Here is a 23498-nt window from a genome sequence, read left to right on the forward strand (position 1 = left end):
CGTACTGCTTCAAAATGAAACTACCAATTCACATACCGATCCCCTTGTTAATTAACAGTAGCCATATGGAGCCAGAATACAGTGGTTTGCAAAAGTATTCGGCCCCCTTGAAGTTTTCCACATTTTGTCACATTACTGCCACAAACATGCATCAATTTTATTGGAATTCCACATGATAGACCAATACAAAGTGGTGTACACGTGAGAAGTGGAACAAAAATCATACATCATTCCAAACATTTTTTACAAATCAATAACTGCAAAGTGGGGGGTGCGTAATTATTCAGCCCCTTTGGTCTGAGTGCAGTCAGTTGCCCATAGACATTGCCTAATGAGTGCTAATGACTAAATAGAGTGAACCTGTGTGTAATCTAATGTCAGTACAAATACAGCTGCTCTGTGGCGGCCTCAGAGGTGGTCTAAGAGAATATTGGGAGCAACGACGCCGTGAAGTCCAAAGAACACACAAGACAGGTCAGGGATAAAGTTATTGAGAAATGTAAAGCAGGCTTAGGCTACAAGAAGATTTCCAAAGCCTTGAACATCCCACGGAGCACTGTACAAGCGATCATTCAGAAATGGAAGGAGTATGGCACAACTGTACACCACCAAGACAAGGCTGTCCACCTAAACTCACAGGCCAAACGCTGATCAGAAAGGGGGCCGAATACTTTTGCAATTCACTGTCCTTTGTTCCATAAAATAACAAATCAGACTACCAGTGGTGGGCCAAAATTTCACATATGCGAAATTCCACATCGAAATTTGCAACTACGCATCGTAATCATAATGCGAAATTTCAGGGAAAATCGTAATTAATTTCGTATGTAATAGTAATGTTTCATAATTTTGCTTAATTTTTCATGTAATTTTCGTGAAAGTTCGGATAATTTTTGTGCCGAATTTAGTGGTTAATAGCAAAACCCACATACGTGCTGTTGCTACCAACATTGCTACATATGTTAAGGAGAATATTGGGTTCAACTCAAAAAAGAAAGAATTTTTTTAAAAAGACCTTGTAGTTTTTGAGAAAATCGATTTTAAAAATGCAAAGAAAAATGTTTTTTAAATTGTCATTTTTCTGAGTTTAAAAACATTTTTTCTTTGCATTTTTAAAATCGATTTTCTCAAAAACTACAAGGTGTTTTTGGAAAATTATTTTTTTGTCTTGTACCCACTTTTCTTCTTCACATATGTAGCAATTTTGGTGTCAATAGCATGCACAGTCGGCGCAAAAATTAGGCAAATTTGTATGCGAAATTACGAATGACTATACGAAATCAATTGAATGTACAAATAGTAATTACGTATAAACTACCGTATTTTCCGGACTATAAGACGCACTTTCTCCCCCAAAAGTGTGTGTGGGGGGGTGGAGTTAGTGCTTCTTATAGTCAGAAGGCTGCGATCCTATTCTTTCCCCGTGTCTCTCAGCCTTGTCTACTTCCTGCATGTCATGAGCTCACCTACATGCCATAGGATTGGGGCTGAGAGACACGGGGAAAGAATAGGATTGCAGCGCTGGACAACAGATAGCAGAGAGAGACGATGTCCAGCTGTGCAGGGAGTCAGATTACTCACTCGCGGTTATCTGAGTTCAATGCTTTAACTGAAGATGACCACAGTCAGCACACTTGGAATAAGCAATGGTAGGAAAAATAATAACACAGCACACACTGAATGGTATGAGAAATAACAGCACAAAGCACAAAATGGCACAATAGGCATCAAACAGTAGCATTACTGATATGTGTACCATATAAATACTACCTCATTCCTATGTGATCTTATTTTACACATATATATATATATATATATATATACACACACACACACACTGTACACACTGTACACACTGTACACACACACACTACATACATATACACACACACACACACACACACACACACACACACACACACACACACACACACACACACACACACACACTGTACACACACACCACACACACACACACACACACACACACCACACACACCACACACACCACACACACCACACACACACACACACTGTACACACTGTACACACACACACACACACACACACACACACACACACACACACACACACACACACACACACACACACTGTACACACACACCACACACACACACACACACACACACACTGTACACACTGTACACACACACACACACACACACACACACACACACACACACACACACACACACACACACTGTACACACACACCACACACACACACACACACACACACACACACACCACACACACCACACACACCACACACACACACACACACACTGTACACACACACACACACACACACACACACACACACACACGTACACACACACTGTACACACACACACACACACTGTACACACACACACACACACACTGTACACACACACACACACACACACACACTGTACACACACACACACACACACACACACACTGTACACACACACACACACACACACACTGTACACACACACACCACACACCACACACACACACACCACACACACACACACACACACACACTATACACACACACACACACACACACACACACACACACACACACACACACTGTACACACACACACACACACACACTGTACACACACACACACACACACACTGTACACACACACACACACACACACACACACACACACACACACACACACACACACACACACACACACTACATACATATACACACACACACACACTGTATTGCTCACACTTCCAAGCCATTTCTCTATATGTACATATTATGAGGTGCTGGACATCCACACTGTGTTCTGGTGGTTGGATGTGCTGCCTGGTTTAGTGACAGCTTATCATGCAACACTGCAGCATTCCACTTACAGGACCATATCCATTACTTGACAGACCCTGCCACCCATTTCGCTACAATAATTGTAGATCCTTGGCATCCTCCTGATTGCAGCAGCTCCCACATTATCCAGACAGCATATATAGTATGTGCACGCAGCCATCGCTGTAACTGGGAGCTTTATAAGACGCCCCTGCACCATGAATGCACCAAGTTTAGTATATATCCTTTTTTTTTCTGTTTTTTGTCCTCTAAACCTAGGTGCGTCTTATGGTCCGGAGCGTCTTATAGTCCAAAAAATACGGTAAATTGCGAAAATGTACAGGAAAATTTGAGTAATCGTAATTAGCTGATTGCGAGCATTACTGCAGACTAGATCCAGCGGGTCCTCTTTATAGAGGCAAAGATGTTGTTTTGTTTGCTTTGATAAAGGGGGCCCTCTGTGTCTCTGAAAAAAAAAGATTTTTGCATGATTTGTACATTTCTGTAAAAAAATGATCTCAACAATATGCTGTGCTGTGGACATCTGACCACTGTTGATATGCCAAAGGTCCTGTATTACCTCTGGTTCCCAAAAAGATGAGGTCCCCTGTGTTTTGGTTGTTTTTTTTTGTTAACTATAAATTGCATGTGCTGTGTTTACAGAAATGTGGAGCGGGAGCGAACTGTGTGCGCTTCGAGTGTCCCCTGGATAACATGAAGAAGACTGCAGATATCACAGTGAGGGGGAGAGTATGGAATGGTACATTCTTAGAGGTAGGTCTGAGGTTTAGAGCATGATCCTTCACCAAATCACTGTCACTGTAACTGTCTCAGGTAGAAAGGTATCAGGCCGGCACCATCTGTCGTATTAATGCTCTTTTATTGATTAAAGTTGCAATACAGCCATAATTGCGACGTTTCGAAACTCCAGCTTCTTTCTCAAGCTATGCTGAATGTCAACTGCATCATATCCACTCACAACAATGCTTTATATAGTACACATGTGAAGGATCTAGCCAATAGCGTGGGTAAATACCTCTCAACCAATCACTACGGTACCAAGTCAGACCTGATTGGGAACTATGCTACTGGTATCCCATTGGACTCCCTTATGAGGCCACTTCTCTCCAAGTGTAAATCTGCTAGTCACAGCGGCTATAGACACTTCAGCACCACACTACATACATGTGTGACATCCCTTAATCTGAAACGTAGTACTTCGGTAGGGTGAATTATATCCTCTCCCCTGATTACGGAGTTGCAGTGAACGAAATTCAGACATGGGAAAGTACCCCTACGTAATCCTCCTGATTATTGTTGCAATTATGGCTGTATTGCAACTTTAATCAATAAAAGAGCATTAATACGACAGATGGTGACGGTCTGATACCTTTCTACGCAAGTTTGTTCTGGGGTGCTACCAGACCTGACCGAGGCACATCAACTGCCCACGAGAGGAGAGGCGCTGCATTAGATCTTTACTATGCAGCTGTCTCGGGGACATCCCCGCCTAGGTTTACAGTTGGACATTGCGTTGCCCTCCCTGTATAACAGGAACACAACGGAACAAAAAAGTTGCACTGCATGTTATGCAAATTTTAGGTGGCATATAGTGAAGCTTACAGTCAATGAAATGTATGCTTTACTGCCTCTGTTAGAGCACACGTTTTGCAGCAACACACTACATGCAGAATCCTAACACAATACATGCACTGTGAACGCTCCATAGACTTACTATTGCAGTGCGTCTTTATGCATTAAAGAGAATCTGTACTGTGAAAATCTTACATAAATAAAAGTACCAGCCTGTTTCCTGTCTTCTCCTAGCCCCCTCTGTGACATTTTCGCTGCTCCTGCTGCTTTCTTGGTGATAAAATCACTGTTTTATTCATTGTTTTTGTAAACCATGAAGATGGCCGCCAAACAGAAAATGCATCATCAGAGCAGGTGCCTGTTTGCAGAGGCTCCTCTCAAACGTGACTTGACTGCTGGAATGTTACTCCCACTTGTTGCCTTGGCTGCTTGTGTGGGCTGATCTTTCTGCACTCACAGCTGTTCACAAGGTCACAGACACGCTGGCTGTGACTCATACACACAGCACACACACAGAGCCTGCAGGGGGCGTGGGGGAGGTGTGCATAACTTCTCCCTATCACAGCAGAGGCAGTGCATTCCTCCCTGGCTCGACAAGCAGGGACGGATCTAGGGGGGGCAGGCGGGTCTCTTGCCCCAGGCGCAGTTTGTTGAAATTTTAAAAAGGCGGCAAAATGAATGGCAGTTTAGGCGCCAAAACCTGACCTTTAGGCGCCAAAACCTGACCTTGCCCCAGGAGCAACTTGGTCTAGATCCGTCCCTGTCGACAAGGCTCGACAAAGGAAAGAAGATCAGATCAATGCTGGTTTCCAATCTGAAGGACAGTATTGTTCGCTTTCTCAGTCGGAAGGGAAGATGGGTTAAGGCAGGGATGTCCAACTCCAGTCCTCAAGGGCCGGGGTCCTCACACATTTAGGGCACAGGGCAAATTATTAGATGGAACTGATTCAGGAAAGGTGTGCATCATCAAGCAGAACAGGTTTCCCTGCCCATCGTATACACAGGCACTGATATGGCCCTGGAGGACTGAAGTTGAACACGTGTGGTGAGGGTAAAGCAATATTTAAATGGAGGTTTTAGCTGGGATTAGGGAAGGCGTGACTGCGAGGTCCTTGGAGGGTTTTTGCCACAAAGGAATTTACTGGTGGTGAGTGTTAGGCATGGCAGAGGGGGAGGTTAGGCTTAGCTGATGTGTGTGAACTTAAGTCTGCAGAAAGAGCTAATCTTTCCAGCTTGCATGCAAATTGCATGCAGCTTGAGATCGGGCCAATAAAATCCCAATTCCAAGCAGCATACAATCTGCTTTAAATTAGCGCAAATCCAGAATTAACACCATTTTATCGACCAACAACCATCTCCAAGGTGGCAGAACGTTCTCACAACATGTATTTATCAAGGATAACTGAATTTTCTAACGCAGGGAGCTCACATATTGAGTGCATTTTGCGGCACTTCAGCACTGGCCATTATAGTCAATTGCCCACTCGTTTGTTCATGTTTTGTGTTCGCGTCTTTTGCCACAATTTTAACCACTTCAGCCTACAGTGTTGTTTCACCTTATGTATCCGAGCAACTTTCACCTCCCAATCATTCGCCAATAACTTTATCACTACTTAGCACACTGAAATGATCTGTATTTTGTTTTTTCTGCCACCATTTAGGCTTTCTTTGGGTGGTACATTTTGCTAAGAATTATTTTTTTTCTAAATCCATTTTAACAGGAAGTTAAAAAAAGAAATGGAAAAAAAATCATTATTTCTCAGTTTTTGGCCATTATAATTTGAAATTAATACATGCTACCGTAATTAAAACCCATGCATTTTATTTGCCCATTTGTCCCGGTTATTACACCGTTTAAATTATGTCCCTATCACAATGTATGACGCTGGTATTTTATTTTGAAATAAAGGTGCATTTTTTCAATTTGCGTCCATCACTATTTACAAGCTTATCATTTTTAAAATTATAGTAATATACTCTCTTGACATGCATATTCAAAAAGTTCAGACCCTTAGGTGTCTTTTTTTTTTTTTTTTTTTATTAAAAATTTTATTTGGGTAATTTTTGGTGTGGGAGTAAACCGTTAATTTTAAATGTAATATTGTGGGTTTGTTTTAATAAAAAATGCATGTGGGTGTAGTTTTACTATTTAGCCACAAGATGGCCACAGTCAAACAGTCCTGAAAGTGAACGATCTCGCTTCCAGGAACTACAAGGAGGATGGGAAACTTTTTCTTTGTGCAAAAAGACTGCAGCCTCTGATAAGAGACCGTCGATTTTTCTTCCGGGGACTTAGATCGATGAATGGAAACTATATTCCCATTCATTGATCTGGGGGCTATTGGAAGGCGGCGGGAGCACGCCCGGCACAGTGGCAGCAGCACAGTCTATCTGGACGGATATATCCATCCAGATAGACTTAAGTGGTTAAACGGCACAGCAGTGCTTTTTTCCTGCATGGGATGTGCTTTCCCGAATTCTATACATTTCGCTGCAGTCTGAAAAATAACAAGTTATCGTGAAAAATTCCATGCGGAAAATGCAATCGAAGGAGTGCAGAGCCCCCCACCCGGAAATGCCAGCGACATCACTGACACCAGTGTGCTCCCATCTGCAATCATTTGTTTTTCAGAAGTGCAAACTTGGCTCTCCAGCTGTTATAGAACTACAAGTCCCACAATGCATTTGCCTTTATGAATCATGACTGTGGCTGTCAGACTCCTGCTATGCATTGTGGGACTTGTAGTTCCTTAACAGTTGGAGGGCCAAGTTTGCAGATCACTCGGCTAGGCTGTAGATAGACCCTTTGCATTGTGACATAGAGTTTGCTTTTCTTGTTATATTATTATTATTATTCTTTTTTGCAATCAGGATTACAGACTGGTGGACAGAGTGTGGGTGGAGGGGACAGCAGAACTATACCTGAAAACCAACATTCCATCTATAAACATGCAGACGCATCATGTAATGGTATGTATCGCTAGGTAACATTGCCTGGACTGACTCGCCTTGACTGGCCGGTAGTTTATTTATTCATGCTTAGATGCTTACAGTGTAACTTTTAGGCCGGTTTACACCCGAGGAAAGGTTTGTGGTGCAATGCACCACCCCCATCGTACTGACCTATCAAAAACTAGATTCATATGACCCTGCGGCGCCAACAGTGCCGCTCGCAGCCCCTCCCGCACCCGGTGACGTACTCCTTGCTGGACAGGAAGTACATCACTGGGATTCCTGGCTTCCCCGTTGTATTTGTGTTTTCCCACACATGTGCGCCGCCCACGCAAACAAATGTAACGTTTTTGCACCGCCCATTGACTTCCATGCTTTCCACTGCGGCAGAAGTTATGCTGTAACATGCTGTTGACTTTGCTGCGGGACGCGAACATCTGAAGCAACGTGGCGCAGTTAGTGTACTGGGCCCCATAGACTTTCATTGCTGTTACGTTACCCTGCATGCAGAAAGAATAACGCAACACAAAGAATGTGGCCTAAGGTGAAAGGGGCCTTAAAGTGAACCAGAGACGAAGCACCCTCATGTATTTTACCATATATATCAGTGGGAACATTAGAGAAAACACTTACCCTGCTCTCTGTTTCATCCTCACTGCTCAGCCTGCTTGTTATCAGCCCTGATAAAATCCCCGACTGGGCATTCAGTCTGGCTTTGCTCAGGAATCATTATAGCTGAGTCATTATAGCAGAGCCAGAAGGGGGCAGGCTTGGGCTTGAGAAGACATCAGAGAAGACAGACTCAGCTATAATGATTCCTGAGCAAAGCCAGACTGAATGCTCAGTCAGGGATTTTATCAGGGCTGTTAACAAGCAGGCTGAGCAGTGAAGGATGAAACAGAGAGCAGGGTAGGTGTTTTCTCTAATGTTCCCACTGATATATATGGTAAAATACATGAGGGTGCTTCCTCTCTGGTTCACTTTAAAGGGAATCTGAAACGAAAGGGATATGGTGTCTGCCATATTTATTTCCTTTTAAACAACACCCGTTGCCTGGCAGTCCCACTGATATATTTGGCTGCAATACGGTATGAATCGTACAACAGAAACAAGCATGTGGCTAATCAGTCAGACTTGGGTCAGAGCATCGGATCTGCATGCAAGTCTACGGCTAAACATATTAGAGACAGATAGCAGGACAGCCAGGCAATTTGAATTGGTTAAAAGGAAATGCGTATATCCGCCTCTATATCCCTCCCACTTTGTGTCCTTCAAGAGCGCAGCGAGAAGAAGGCGGAGTTGTGATTTTACTATGAACCAAAGCACCCTTCCCTCGGGCAATGTATGTTGAAGGATAAGTGTATTTATATTATAAATGAGCCACATCAATCCCAGATTCCCCCCCCATCCAATACTGCTGCTAAAGAACGATATTGATTTTACTTCCTCGAAACAAATGTGAGACTCCCCTGGCTGCCTGTTTACAAGCACTTTGTAAACACACCCCACAGTCCCACAGCAGTGCTGCTGATCCGCCTGCCTTCCTGGCCGCTTCTTCTGCACATCTGTTATCTGCACATCAGGTCTGGTTATTGCCACATGTACTCCATTCAGACAGACCCATAGAATGATCACCTTGTCATACATATCCGCAGTGCATTTTCTGGCCACATGGGGTCACTATTTTCTGTGATGCTCACTACTGTGTCCCTTTTCCTACTTATGCAGTAGATGAGGATGCCCATTGATTGATTAAAAGATGGATAAGGACACGCACAATACTGAGCAGTGGCCACAATGAGGAGGAGGTAGTCTATTTAAAGTGGACCTGAACTCAGAATGTCCTCTCTGCTCCACAAGATAAGCAACAGCTTAATAACTTTTCAACAAAAACATTTTTGTTACAGCTGATACAAATCCTAAGATAAATCTGCACAGATTTTACTTCCTCATTCATGGAGGCAGACATATTGTTAACAGCCTGTGCTTTCAAATGGGCTTATCTGCCATCTCTGCCATAGGCAGTCATGTGACACAGGGGAGAGATGAAATTACAGCTTGTGATTAGACACAAATGAGGGGGTATTACACAGGCTAAACTCTCTAAATACATACAGGGTGCATTTCTCTATGTTTTCCTCTTGTCCTGTGCAAGAGTTCAGGTCCACTTTAACCACTTGAGGACCACAGTGCTAAACCCCCCTAAAGACGAGGCTGTTTTTTGTGTAATTGGCCACTGCAGCTTTAAGGCCAAGCTGCAGGGCCGCACAACACAACACACAAGTGATCCCCCTCCCCTTTTCCCCCCACCAACAGAGCTCTCTGTTGGTAGGGTCTGATCGCCCCCCGAAACCCCACCCCCACCTTGGGGTTTATTATTTTTTTTATCAATATTTATTTTTATTTTGTTTATTTTTTTATTCATTTCTTTCTTCTTTTTTTTTTAAAACCCTCCCACCCCCAAGCCGGCCAATCCTGGCAATCCTTTTGCCTATGAAAGCCGATCGCTCTCTTGTCCCCCAGGGGGATAGCCGTGTCACACGGCTGTCCCCAGTACAGTGCTGCTGCTGATCGCAGCGCTGTACATGTAAATAGACGGCGATTACGCCGTCTAACTGTCTTCCTAGCAGCGATCGCCGCTCGGAGACTGAAGGCGGGGCGGAGCTCTGCCCCCCGAGCAGGAGATGCGTGCGCATCATGCGCGCGATCTCCTGCAAATTGCAGCCCCAGGACTTGACGCCGATCGGCGTTAGGCGGTCCTGGGGTGCCGCTGCGGCCACGCCCATGGGCGTGGAGCGGTCTTAAGGTAGTTAAAGGATACCCAAAGTGACAAGATGAGATAGACATGTGTATGTACAGTGCCTAGCACACTAATCACTATGCTGTGTCTCTTTTCTCTTTCTCTAAAGTAAGTGGCTGACTCAGTCCTGACTCAGACAGGAAGTGACTACAGTGTGACCCTCACTGATAAGAAATTCCAACTATAAAGCACTTTCCTAGCAGAAAATGGCTTCTGAGAGCAAGAAAGAGATAAAAAGGGGAAATTCTTATCAGTGAGGGTCACACTGTAGTCACTTCCTGTCTGAGTCAGGACTGAGTCAGCCACTTACATACCTGATATTTAACTCTTTCAGGCAGAGAAAGAAAAAAAGGAACACAGCCTAGTTATTTGTGTGCTAGGCACTGTACATACACATGTCTATCTCATCAGGTCACATGTCACTTCGGGTATCCTTTAATGAAAAAGTAGCATCCTAGTAGAGATTCATTCACTTCCTGTCACGCCATCAGTAACAGGAAGTAAAGGTATCAAATCCCCACTGTCCAAATCCTTCCCCACGCTCTTAAGAATGCTTTGCTTATAAGTCCTGCTTGTTTGAAGAATTGTACTTTACACACTTGGACAAAGTCTGACTATTTCGTACCCCACCCTCTTTCTTTGTGCCTGTTAGTTCTCAGTGGCTATAGACTCAGAAGTAGAGGAGTTGCCGCCAGCTGAACTACCTCTGTGGTTGATCATTGTTTCGGTGGGGTCCGGAATCCTCCTCCTAGGAGCTATAATTCTTTTCTTGTGGAAGGTAAGCAATGAAAAAAAAAAAACGAAGCAAAACCCTCATTTCAGAGCGATCTATTGTTGTTATGCTGCAAGATTAAAGGACACCCGAGGTGAAAAAAAAAACCTAATGAAGTAAACCATTGTATCTATCCTCCTCCTCCTAAAAATGACTTGTTTTAAGATATTCCTCGGTTTTATTTTTTATTCAAATCTACTTTTTAAGTTTTTACTGTTTTATTGTTTTTGCTCAATGACACATTCATTCAAGTATGCCAGAGCTAAAATCTGTGAACTATTGATCCTTTTTATCTCTTTCCTGCTCTCAGAAGCCATGTTCTGCTAGGAAAGCGTTTTATAGTTGGAATTTCTTATCAGTGAGGGTCACACTGCAGTCACTTCCTGTCTGAGTCAGGACTGAGTCAGCCATTTACATACCTGATATTTAACTCTTTCAGGCAGAGAAAGAAAAAAAGGAGCACAGCATAGTTATTTGTGTGCTAGGCACTGTACATACCCATGTCTATCTCATCATGTCACTTGTCACTTTGGGTATCCTTTAATGTATTAATACATACCTTCCAACATTGTGAGATAAGAAAGAGGGAAAGTTTAAGACACACCCCCTGCCACACCTCTAACCACACCCCCACTACAGCCGTTGTCATGCATATCACAAAGAATTCAGAAACAAAAGATGTAGTTTTATCATTCAAACCACACTGGTCCTTTCTATCATCCTTCCTTTTCTTTAATTTTAACATTTACAAATATCAATTTAAATGATGAGAATAAAGTTTCAGATAAACACATTTTTCAGTAGAAAAATACATACATTTACATAGATCTGTCATCAGTCCTGAAAGAGGGACAAATGAGGAGGAAAGAGGGACTGGGGGACTGGGCTCCCAAAGAGGGACTGTCCCTCCAAAAAAGGGACAGTTGGGAACTATGTTAATGTGTGATGCTAGGTGTCTGTATTTTCGTATGAAGTGTAGCTGGCAGCAGTAGTGTGCTGTCCATTTAACTCAAACACTCGGAGACTATGGTCACTATATAGAGAGCAGTGCCGGTTCAAGTAACAGTGGAGCCCCCCTGGGCAAAATTTACCGGAGGGCCCCCAACAAACACCCCTTCCCCCTTTATTGTAGCCAAATATTCCCCCCATGCCTCTTGAGCCGGCTGCTGAACCACTCCCCATCACCTCATCACCTCCTAACTTAAAGGAAACCTGAGACAAAGTGAAATTAAGTTTTATACTGACCTGGGGCTTCCTCCAGCCCCCTCCGCACTGATCACTCTCACGCCGTCCTCTTCCACCGCCTCACTTGCTCCATAGAAGCCTCGTTTGCTTAGCCTGGTCAGGGCACACTGTACCTGTGCAGTACTACTGCGCAGGTGCAGAATGCTGCCAGCCACGGGAGTGCGGACGGGGGAGAACTGCGCCTGCACTGACTGGCCCCAACTTGCCAAGCTAACGGCTTCTACAGAGCAAGCGAGGAGGTGGAGGAAGATGGCGTGGGAGCGATCGGTGCGGAGGGGCTGGAGGAAGCCCCAGGTATGTATAAAACTTATGTTACTTCGTCTCTGGTTCACTAAGCTCCCTGGGGCCCCTGCAGAGTCTTTGGCAAAGTAGCGTCTCACCTGTGCTGACGGGAACGCTCCTCCATGGCTCCATGCACTCTCCTGCTTTCCTCCTCGCAGGGGCCCCTCTCCTCGGGGACCCGGCACATGGTATTATGTAATATGCTGTGGGTCACACATAAGATGGAGATGGGAGTGCACAGAGTGCATGGAGCCACAGACTGACTGAGGAGAAAAACCCGTCAGCACAGCACCAAAGACTCTACAGAGATCCCAGGGAGCAAGGTAACACCTTGGGGGCCTGTACAGGCTCTGGGGCAGTGCCGACCCCGATAGGCAGCCTGTATTTGCCTGTTTTCGGAGCACTTTGTAATGTAATTTGTGGCCTGCTATTGGTGCAGTGGTTGGTCCTGATGAGCATATGGATGGCAAGCTTACAGCCATCATCACTAGTAACCCTTATTCTAGTACCGTAAAGACATCTGAGCACCTTCTTAAAGTGGACCCAAATTAAAAATACAAGATTTCAGAAATAAAATCAATTTTCTAACTTATAATAATAAATAGCAGCCTTTTTTCAGCTGCCTGATGACAAATATAAAATATTTTACATTTATTGGAGGAACCCCTCCCTTCCTTTCATATTGCCGGGACAGAATCCGGCAGACTGGTGGAGGAGATAAAAAACAAAACACAGGCTGCTACTGATGATGTCACAGGGGAGGTGATCTCAGCTTGTGTGAGATTTCACATAGACCACGCCCCTGTGAGGGAGGGTAGCTGATGACAAACACACCCATGATCTAAAACCTCCTCCTAAGCTCAGAAGTAATGGCTGCCACCTGTATAACCCTAGTTATGAGAAGAGAAGGGGGGAAAAGCATGCACTGAAATGCTCATAGGCTTGAAGGAGTGTTTATCTTTGTATGTGTCAGAGTGGTGCAACTAAATATTTTGAATTAAAAAAATGTTTGGTTTGGGTCCACTTTAACAAAATATATAAAATGAAATAGGGTGTGCTGTAGGAGGTTTGGCAGGCATTACTTATCCTCAGGGTGCTGTTTCCTGGCCCCCTTTCTTTAGGGTGGAATGTATCATCTCCAAGGAAGACCGCAGATGCCGCAGGTTAAAGTTCTTGCTGGTGTTACACGCCCTCAAACACCGCAATGCCTATGGGGAGATGTAGTCCCTTAAAGGGAACCTTAACTGGTGGGAAAAAAAATTCACTTACCTGGGGGCTTTCCCGAGCCTCCTGCAGCCGTCCTGTGCCCGCGCCGGTCCTTCAGGTGCCCTCCGGTCTCCCTCCGCGGCTAAGTTTCGTTATGCGGACGCGCTTTACGGCTCTTTACGACGGGGAATGCGGAAGAAGAGGACACTTTGCCTGAGGACGACTGGCAGTCGTCCGAAAGCGAAACTTAGCCACGGAGGGAGACCGGAGGGCACCGAAGGACCGGCGCGGGCACAGGACGGCTGCAGGAGGCTCGGGAAAGCCCCCAGGTAAGTGAATTTTTTTCCCCCACCAGTTAAGGTTCCCTTTAACATCATGAAATGTGCTCCCTTCAAAGGACTACATCTCCCAACATGCATTGCTGCGGCTGGGGGCGTGTGACACTGCCTGGAGCTTCAAACTTGCAGCTGCTGCTCTGCCTGGAAGAAAATGGATGCACCATAAAAGATAAAAGCTTGGGAGCAGCTTCCACCAAAGGCAAGTTTTGCCTAAATACACGCATTTAGTTATTACAGCCATTCAGAGATGACAAATAGTCGAAGTTATCTTCACAGCCAATACATATTGTTATGCCTATGGACATGAAGGGGTTAAAATTTCCCAAATCTCTATAGTGGTCCTAGAGTACGGACATCTGGATCACAATAGTAGTTTGGTGTTTTTTTAGAGTGTTTTTTCCTTTCAAGCAGTCACCATTGAAAACCAATGCATCCAAGCATCTTAATATTTTGGGTAATGTGACTTTCTCCACTAAAAACTAAACATTTTTGTTTCCGCTCCACCAACTGTATTTTCTTTACCTATCCTGTCACGTTTTAGCTGTTTTTTTTTTTGTTTTTGTTTTTTTGTTTTTTTTAAGACAACTGTGGATTTTCACCTGACCTATTTTTACTGTCGCTAATCTATTTCGGCTTTCACTGACCTAAGACTCTTTTTCACAGTGGCTCTAAGTGAGCTATACTTTCTCCCAGATACTATTATCTAACTTTCCACTCTTCTATTAACCTCTGGAAGAACTCTTAAAATGTTGCCTTCACTGAATGGTCCCTACCCCTCTCCTGCCTTGTAGTGTGGATTCTTCCGGAGGGCCAACACTCGCGCCAAGTATGAGGTCAGAGGTCAGAAGGCTGAAATGAAGTTGCAACCATCAGAGACTGAGCGGCTAACACAGGATTCTTGAAAACTGCCTCTGACCAATGACCCCCCCAGCCCAGCCCCTCGGGTAACCAAACAAGACCAGCCTAGTCTTGCCGTCCTCCAATGTCTTCTGTATATATGTGTTGGCCTTCTTGTACCAACTTGAAATGTCTGATAACTGTTGTTGCAGTCTGTTTAGAAATCAAATTGTTCTTCTTTTTTTAGAGTATTCCTGTTTTTAATGTTGCCTTGCCTGTATAGTTTTCTGTGTACTTTCTTCGCTTCCTAAACATCCACCTCTGCTTAATCAAACGTATTCATCCTCTTCTAGTTTTCCAATAGTAACTCTAACTCTCTAACTGCAATCTTCCTTCTACCTGCTACTCATCACACGTGTCTAATTTAAAACCAAACTCTGCCTGATCGTATTTTCCTTCCTACTTCTTATCTAACCCAAATCTCCTCATCTTCTCACCCACTCTTCACCACATCTAAGCCTGCTCTCTAAATTATTTGTTCTTTAAGTACAACCCCATCTTCTAAAACCGCTTTCCAAGTAAAAAAAAAAACTGCACACCTTTTCCATACAGTTTGGTGATCTATTAAGTCATTTCTTTCTGAATTTGCAAAATATTGTTGTTGTTTTTTTACCTTCTGTTAAATCCATTTCCACCTTCTAATTTCTTTCTCATATTTTTTAACCCATCTTTACTTTCTCAGTTACTGTCTTCAGCAAGTCCTCTAAAGTCTAAATCATCCCCCACATCAAACTTTGCCTTACCTCCTGTCTGTTTCTTGCCCTGTGATTGTCTCCTTTTTTTTCATCCACTCTTTACCACCTCTTCTACCTTCTCATCCACTCTTCACCACATCTCCGCCTTCTTCCTTCTCATCCACTCTTCACCACATCTCTGCTTTCTTGCTTCTAATCCACTCTTCACCACATCTCTGCTTTCTTGCTTCTGATCCACTCTTCACCACATCTCCGCTTTCTTCCTTCTAATCCACTCTTCACCACATCTCTGCTTTCTTGCTTCTGATCCACTCTTCACCACATCTTTGCTTTCTTGCTTCTGATCCACTCTTCACCACATCTCTGCTTTCTTCCTTCTAATCCACTCTTCACCACATCTCTGCTTTCTTGCTTCTAATCCACTCTTCACCACATCTCTGCTTTCTTGCTTCTGATCCACTCTTCACCACATCTCCGCTTTCTTCCTTCTAATCCACTCTTCACCACATCTCCGCTTTCTTGCTTCTGATCCACTCTTCACCACATCTCTGCTTTCTTGCTTCTGATCCACTCTTCACCACATCTCTGCTTTCTTGCTTCTAATCCACTCTTCACCACATCTCTGCTTTCTTCCTTCTCATCCACTCTTCACCACATCTCTGCTTTCTTCCTTCTCATCCACTCTTCACCACATCTCTGCTTTCTTGCTTCTGATCCACTCTTCACCACATCTCTGCTTTCTTCCTTCTAATCCACTCTTCACCACATCTCTGCTTTCTTGCTTCTAATCCACTCTTCACCACATCTCTGCTTTCTTGCTTCTGATCCACTCTTCACCACATCTCTGCTTTCTTCCTTCTAATCCACTCTTCACCACATCTCTGCTTTCTTGCTTCTGATCCACTCTTCACCACATCTCTGCTTTCTTGCTTCTAATCCACTCTTCACCACATCTCTGCTTTCTTGCTTCTAATCCACTCTTCACCACATCTCTGCTTTCTTGCTTCTAATCCACTCTTCACCACATCTCTGCTTTCTTGCTTCTAATCCACTCTTCACCACATCTCTGCTTTCTTCCTTCTCATCCACTCTTCACCACATCTCTGCTTTCTTCCTTCTAATCCACTCTTCACCACATCTCTGCTTTCTTGCTTCTAATCCACTCTTCACCACATCTCTGCTTTCTTCCTTCTAATCCACTCTTCACCACATCTCTGCTTTCTTGCTTCTAATCCACTCTTCACCACATCTCTGCTTTCTTGCTTCTGATCCACTCTTCACCACATCTCTGCTTTCTTCCTTCTAATCCACTCTTCACCACATCTCTGCTTTCTTGCTTCTGATCCACTCTTCACCACATCTCTGCTTTCTTGCTTCTAATCCACTCTTCACCACATCTCTGCTTTCTTGCTTCTAATCCACTCTTCACCACATCTCTGCTTTCTTGCTTCTGATCCACTCTTCACCACATCTCCGCTTTCTTGCTTCTGATCCACTCTTCACCACATCTCCGCTTTCTTCCTTCTAATCCACTCTTCACCACATCTCTGCTTTCTTGCTTCTGATCCACTCTTCACCACATCTCCGCCTTCTTCCTTCTCATCCACTCTTCACCACATCTCTGCTTTCTTGCTTCTAATCCACTCTTCACCACATCTCTGCTTTCTTGCTTCTGATCCACTCTTCACCACATCTCCGCTTTCTTGCTTCTGATCCACTCTTCACCACATCTCTGCTTTCTTCCTTCTAATCCACTCTTCACCACATCTCTGCTTTCTTGCTTCTAATCCACTCTTCACCACATCTCTGCTTTCTTGCTTCTGATCCACTCTTCACCACATCTCTGCTTTCTTCCTTCTAATCCACTCTTCACCACATCTCTGCTTTCTTGCTTCTAATACACTCTTCACCACATCTCTGCTTTCTTGCTTCTGATCCACTCTTCACCACATCTCCGCTTTCTTCCTTCTAATCCACTCTTCACCACATCTCTGCTTTCTTGCTTCTAATCCACTCTTCACCACATCTCTGCTTTCTTCCTTCTCATCCACTCTTCACCACATCTCTGCTTTCTTGCTTCTGATCCACTCTTCACCTCATCTCTGCTTTCTTCCTTCTAATCCACTCTTCACCACATCTCTGCTTTCTTGCTTCTAATCCACTCTTCACCACATCTCTGCTTTCTTGCTTCTGATCCACTCTTCACCACATCTCCGCTTTCTTCCTTCTAATCCACTCTTCACCACATCTCCGCTTTCTTGCTTCTGATCCACTCTTCACCACATCTCTGCTTTCTTGCTTCTGATCCACTCTTCACCACATCTCTGCTTTCTTGCTTCTAATCCACTCTTCACCACATCTCTGCTTTCTTGCTTCTGATCCACTCTTCACCACATCTTTGCTTTCTTGCTTCTAATCCACTCTTCACCACATCTCTGCTTTCTTGCTTCTAATCCACTCTTCACCACATCTCTGCTTTCTTCCTTCTCATCCACTCTTCACCACATCTCTGCTTTCTTGCTTCTGATCCACTCTTCACCACATCTCTGCTTTCTTCCTTCTAATCCACTCTTCACCACATCTCTGCTTTCTTGCTTCTAATCCACTCTTCACCACATCTCTGCTTTCTTGCTTCTGATCCACTTTTCACCACATCTCCGCTTTCTTCCTTCTAATCCACTCTTCACCACATCTCTGCTTTCTTGCTTCTAATCCACTCTTCACCACATCTCTGCTTTCTTCCTTCTCATCCACTCTTCACCACATCTCTGCTTTCTTGCTTCTGATCCACTCTTCACCTCATCTCTGCTTTCTTCCTTCTAATCCACTCTTCACCACATCTCTGCTTTCTTGCTTCTAATCCACTCTTCACCACATCTCTGCTTTCTTCCTTCTCATCCACTCTTCACCACATCTCTGCTTTCTTGCTTCTGATCCACTCTTCACCACATCTCTGCTTTCTTGCTTCTGATCCACTCTTCACCACATCTCTGCTTTCTTCCTTCTAATCCACTCTTCACCACATCTCTGCTTTCTTGCTTCTAATCCACTCTTCACCACATCTCTGCTTTCTTGCTTCTGATCCACTCTTCACCACATCTCTGCTTTCTTCCTTCTAATCCACTCTTCACCACATCTCTGCTTTCTTGCTTCTGATCCACTCTTCACCACATCTCTGCTTTCTTGCTTCTAATCCACTCTTCACCACATCTCTGCTTTCTTGCTTCTAATCCACTCTTCACCACATCTCTGCTTTCTTGCTTCTAATCCACTCTTCACCACATCTCTGCTTTCTTGCTTCTAATCCACTCTTCACCACATCTCTGCTTTCTTGCTTCTAATCCACTCTTCACCACATCTCCGCCTTCTTGCTTCTAATCCACTCTTCACCACATCTCTGCTTTCTTGCTTCTAATCCACTCTTCACCACATCTCCGCCTTCTTGCTTCTAATCCACTCTTCACCACATCTCTGCTTTCTTGCTTCTAATCCAATCTTCACCACATATCTGCTTTCTGATCCACTCTTCACCACATCTCCACCTTTTTACTTCTCATCCACTCTTCACCACATCTCCGCCTTCTTTCTTCTCTTCCACTCTTCACCATATCTCCGCCTTCTTTCTTCTCATCCACTCTTCACCACATCTCCGCCTTCTTTCTTCTCATCCACTCTTCACCACATCTCCGCCTTCTTTCTTCTCATCCACTCTTCACCACATCTCCGCCTTCTTTCTTCTCATCCACTCTTCACCACATCTCTGCCTGCTTTCTTCTCATCCACTCTTCACCACATCTCCGCCTTCTTTCTTCTCATCCACTCTTCACCACATCTCCGCCTTCTTTCTTCTCATCCACTCTTCACCACATCTCCGCCTTCTTTCTTCTCATCCACTCTTCACCACATCTCCGCCTTCTTTCTTCTCATCCACTCTTCACCACATCTCCGCCTTCTTTCTTCTCATCCACTCTTCACCACATCTCCGCCTTCTTTCTTCTCATCCACACTTCACCACATCTCCGCCTTCTTTCTTCTCATCCACTCTTCACCACATCTCAACCTTCTCATCCACTCTTCACCACATCTCCGCCTTCTTCCTTCTCATCCACTCTTCACCACATCTCTGCTTTCTTGCTTCTCATCCACTCTTCACCACATCTCTGCTTTCTTTCTTCTCTTCCACTATTCACCACATCTCAACCTTCTCTCTGAATTCTCCCTTTTCCTTAAACATAACATCAACTTTCAAAATAAAGTACCAAAATATGGAGCTGCAATTCTTATTACTCTCCAAAACATACGTATATGGTTTTTTGCCCTTTACTAGCACCTTTTTATTACTTCTCTTCCTTCTGCATCCCAAACACCTCCTCTCTTTGTTTCTTGCACTCTTCATATTCAATTAGTTCACCATGCTTCAACCTTGCAGCCACCTACAGTACCTATTTAATTGCCATAGTCTACCTCAATTTCAGTGTCTTAACTTTCTTAAAAAACACATCACAACTTGCTTTCCTATTTTCTTTTTTCTTCTTTGTGATATTCATTTGCCTATGCCAACTTCCTAGGCTTTTCTTGGGCCTCTGCTATTCAAATTTCCTCTGTAGCTTTGCATCCTTTAGAACCACCATCTTTAATCCCAACTGTCCTCTATGTAGGCCTTAGCGGCAGTGGGATCACGTAAGCAAAGCAGCACCGCACACAAGTGTGCCCATCAGACAGTGCTGTCTGTTGGTTAAGGGCTTAGCCTCTGACACAGGAGACCAGGGTTCGATCCTTGTCTCTTCCAGTTCAGTAAGCCAGCACCTATTCAGTAGGAGGTCTTGGGCAAGACACCCTAACACTGCTACTGCCTATAGAGCGCGTCCTGGTGGCTGTTGCTCTGACGCTTTGAGTCCACCAGGAGAAAAGCGCAATATAACTGTACTGTGTCTTGCCTGTATCTTGATGTACTTCCATATTGCACGCTGCTTGCTGGAATAAGCACGGCACTATAAAAGATTGCACAAACCCTCACTCCTGGATTTCGATTTCCTTCTCTCACACGTTTACATTCATTGCAACAGTGTTTCTTGCTACCTTGCGTTTGTTCTTCTCTCATTCTCACTTCCATCTCTTGTCCATCTATATGTTAAATGCATAATTGGTAACTCTCCTTTTGTCATGTCCTGCTCCATATCCTACTTTTTGCTTTCACGTTTCCCATCCATTGAATAATTTTCACCTGCCCTTCCTACTCTTTCACCACTCCCCATCTTCACCTGTCTATTAGATTTGCCTCATTTTGGACTCTAACTCTTGCTTTTTTTTTTTTGTCCCACTTGCTTCCTCCCCTCCCGGACTCTGCAATCCTTCAGGTTGGGTTTTTCCAGCGTGTCAGGCACTACAGTCTCCGACAGACTCACTACGCTGTGTGTGTCCGCCAAGAAGACCGGCAGAAGCTTTGTGGCAGGCTACCACACAGCCAGAGGCACTGGGTCACGACCTGGAAGGAGACCGCCAGATACTACTGAAGGACAAGAGTATTTGACTGCCAACACCCAACCTAGAGCTGGACTCTTGTCTTCTTGTGATAGCAATCACTTAGCCAAACTGAAATCTGGGGACATTGGAATGGGGGTGTATACTTTGCTTTATGGATGAAACCATATAGAAAGAACATTTATTTTATCATGCGAGAACAATAATAAAAAAAAGACTACTAGTTTACATGACACTGGAATAGGTAAGTGCCATTTTCTCATGCCACTTGCCGACGAAGAGATGCACCAAGAGATCTTAAAATGAATCTCGACAACTCTGGGACTGCGGAGATAGATTTCCTTTCTCCAAAGTCAAGTTGTAAAACCTTTTATCATGGATTTCATTATTTCAGGACAATGACGGTTGCAACTTTTCTTTTGAACATTGAAACGGGAAAGGAGCAGATTATGACCTACTGATGAAACGAGATGGTACGGATCACCTGTGACACTGGAACACGTTGGGGGCAGATTCATTTGGGACACTGGACTAGAGGCATGGCCAAATAGTCATGGTACCCAGTTTTAAATGACCTTACACTATGACACTGGAAATAAAAATGAATTATCTCTGGAAACAGGTTCAGAAGACTGTGTGGAACTCAAAGAGACCTCGGAACCATAGTTTGTAACACTGGAGGATGTATTACTGTGTAACACTGGAAGACCCGTTTCCATTGGAACATGGCATTAAAACAAGCAAAACTGGAAGGAAAACAAAGCTGCCCTTTTAAGTGAAGCACATCCGGCTACTGAAATGTACTTGACTCTGCTTTTCCAAACTTGTTAGCAAAGCATTATCATGGGGCATTGGCCCGACTGCAGAATGTCTAAAGGCTGCTGTGGACAACGGAGTTTAACCTCAAGCATGGCTGCTAATACTCTACAACACATCAGCCTTTCTGGCAGTTCACTAGGCTTGGTCAGTGGAATGCAAATTTCTGGTTCACAAGCAAGTTGTATGAAGCTTGGACTTGGGCTAAGCAAAATTGACTTGGTTCAATTCCAAGCTGCATGCTAGCCAGCAGTGGCAGCTCAAGCTTCAGATTTTTTGGGGGACACACAAAGGGGGCTCGATGTCTGGCTGGTGGGGCCCAATTGGGTGATCAAAATAGATGTTTGCATGGCGAGCTTTAGATATTTTTTGAGTAACTCAGATTATAAAATTAAGGCAAACTAGTTCAGCAATGATAGGAACCAAAGGTAAACATCACAAACAGAACTTAGGAGCAGAGCAGATTGTCCAGATGATGGTGCTACTATGGAATAAAAGTTACCTACAAATGTACTTGGCTAGTTGGCTGGCATGCTTTAATCCGTTTGTGCTAGCAAGCTGCTCCTGTGTGGACAGATCAAAGACAAATCATTCCAACCCCAGCCTGTGTCTTAAGACTCTACGCATAAGGGCAGAGGGAAAAGGCAGGAGGGAGAGAAACACTGTGTGCAATTCCTTGTCTTAGTAGCTAAGTATTGCTGAAGACTAGAGCTTGTAGTTTACAGACAGAAAGTTTTAAATCAGGATAATACTATTTATGGGCTATTTTAAAAGAAAGACATTAAAGAGAACCAGAGACGAAAGCACATAATAGATTTATACATACCTGGGGCTTCCTCCAGCCCCATCAGCATGGATCGCTACCACGCCGCCGTCCTCCGCTACCTCTATCACCGGTACCGGGTCCCGTCAATTCCGCCAGACGCGGCAAGTTGTACGCATCCGCAGGGACTCCCTCCATCTCGCCGGCGCCTGCTTTACGCACGCGCCTGCACAGTACGGAGGGAGCACACTGCGCTTGCGTCGACTGGCCCTGACTGGCGGAAGTGACCGGCATTAGAGGCGGCGGAGGACGGCAGCGTGGGAACGATCCATGCTGATGGGGCTGGAGGAAGCCCCAGGTATGTATAAATGTATTATGTTGTTCGTCTCTGGTTCTTATTAAGCTTTCAGCTAGTAGGCATTCTTCAGACTCTGGGAGATACAATCAGAAGGAGGTAGAGATATTTTATTTTTGTGCAAATATAAGTGTCATCCAGATACGTTAATTACAAGCTAGGATTGTGAGGTATTTATGGCAAATGGATAAGACCCTTGGTTTACTTAAAGGAAACCAGAGATTAAAATTAAAATAAGATTTATACATATCTAGGGGGCTTCCTCCAGCCCCCTCCGCACGGACCGCTCCCACGCCGCCATCCTCCACTGCCTTCAGCTCTGGTACCGGGTCCCGTTACTATGGCCAGTCGCGGCCAGTCTGCGCAAGAGTAGTGAGTAAGCTACGCAAGTCTCCAGCGGTCGCTCGAGAGATATGTAGATGGCACACTTCCTCTTGTGCAGACTGGTTGAAGTAACGGGACCCGATA

At 44.4% G+C, this 23498-nt stretch overlaps 1 protein-coding gene across 2 annotated transcripts in view; it reads left to right on the plus strand.

The window, feature by feature from the left end:
- ITGA3 (integrin subunit alpha 3) overlaps nucleotides 1-23280 on the plus strand; it is a 180530-nt gene extending 157250 nt beyond the window's left edge. The window contains exons 22-26 of one of the 2 annotated variants that reach the window (XM_068263982.1): nucleotides 3499-3609; nucleotides 7300-7398; nucleotides 10833-10958; nucleotides 14815-14967; nucleotides 20973-21062. In XM_068263982.1, coding sequence (XP_068120083.1) covers nucleotides 3499-3609; nucleotides 7300-7398; nucleotides 10833-10958; nucleotides 14815-14925 — 447 coding nt within the window. In that variant the 3' untranslated portion in view covers nucleotides 14926-14967; nucleotides 20973-21062. Of the gene's footprint in view, nucleotides 1-3498; nucleotides 3610-7299; nucleotides 7399-10832; nucleotides 10959-14814; nucleotides 14968-20972 lie in introns of both variants that reach the window. The other variant, XM_068263981.1, reaches the window with a different exon arrangement.
- Nucleotides 23281-23498: the final 218 nt, after the last annotated feature.

Source organism: Hyperolius riggenbachi, chromosome 12 (genome assembly GCF_040937935.1).
Source record: "Hyperolius riggenbachi isolate aHypRig1 chromosome 12, aHypRig1.pri, whole genome shotgun sequence".
NCBI lineage: Eukaryota > Metazoa > Chordata > Amphibia > Anura > Hyperoliidae > Hyperolius > Hyperolius riggenbachi.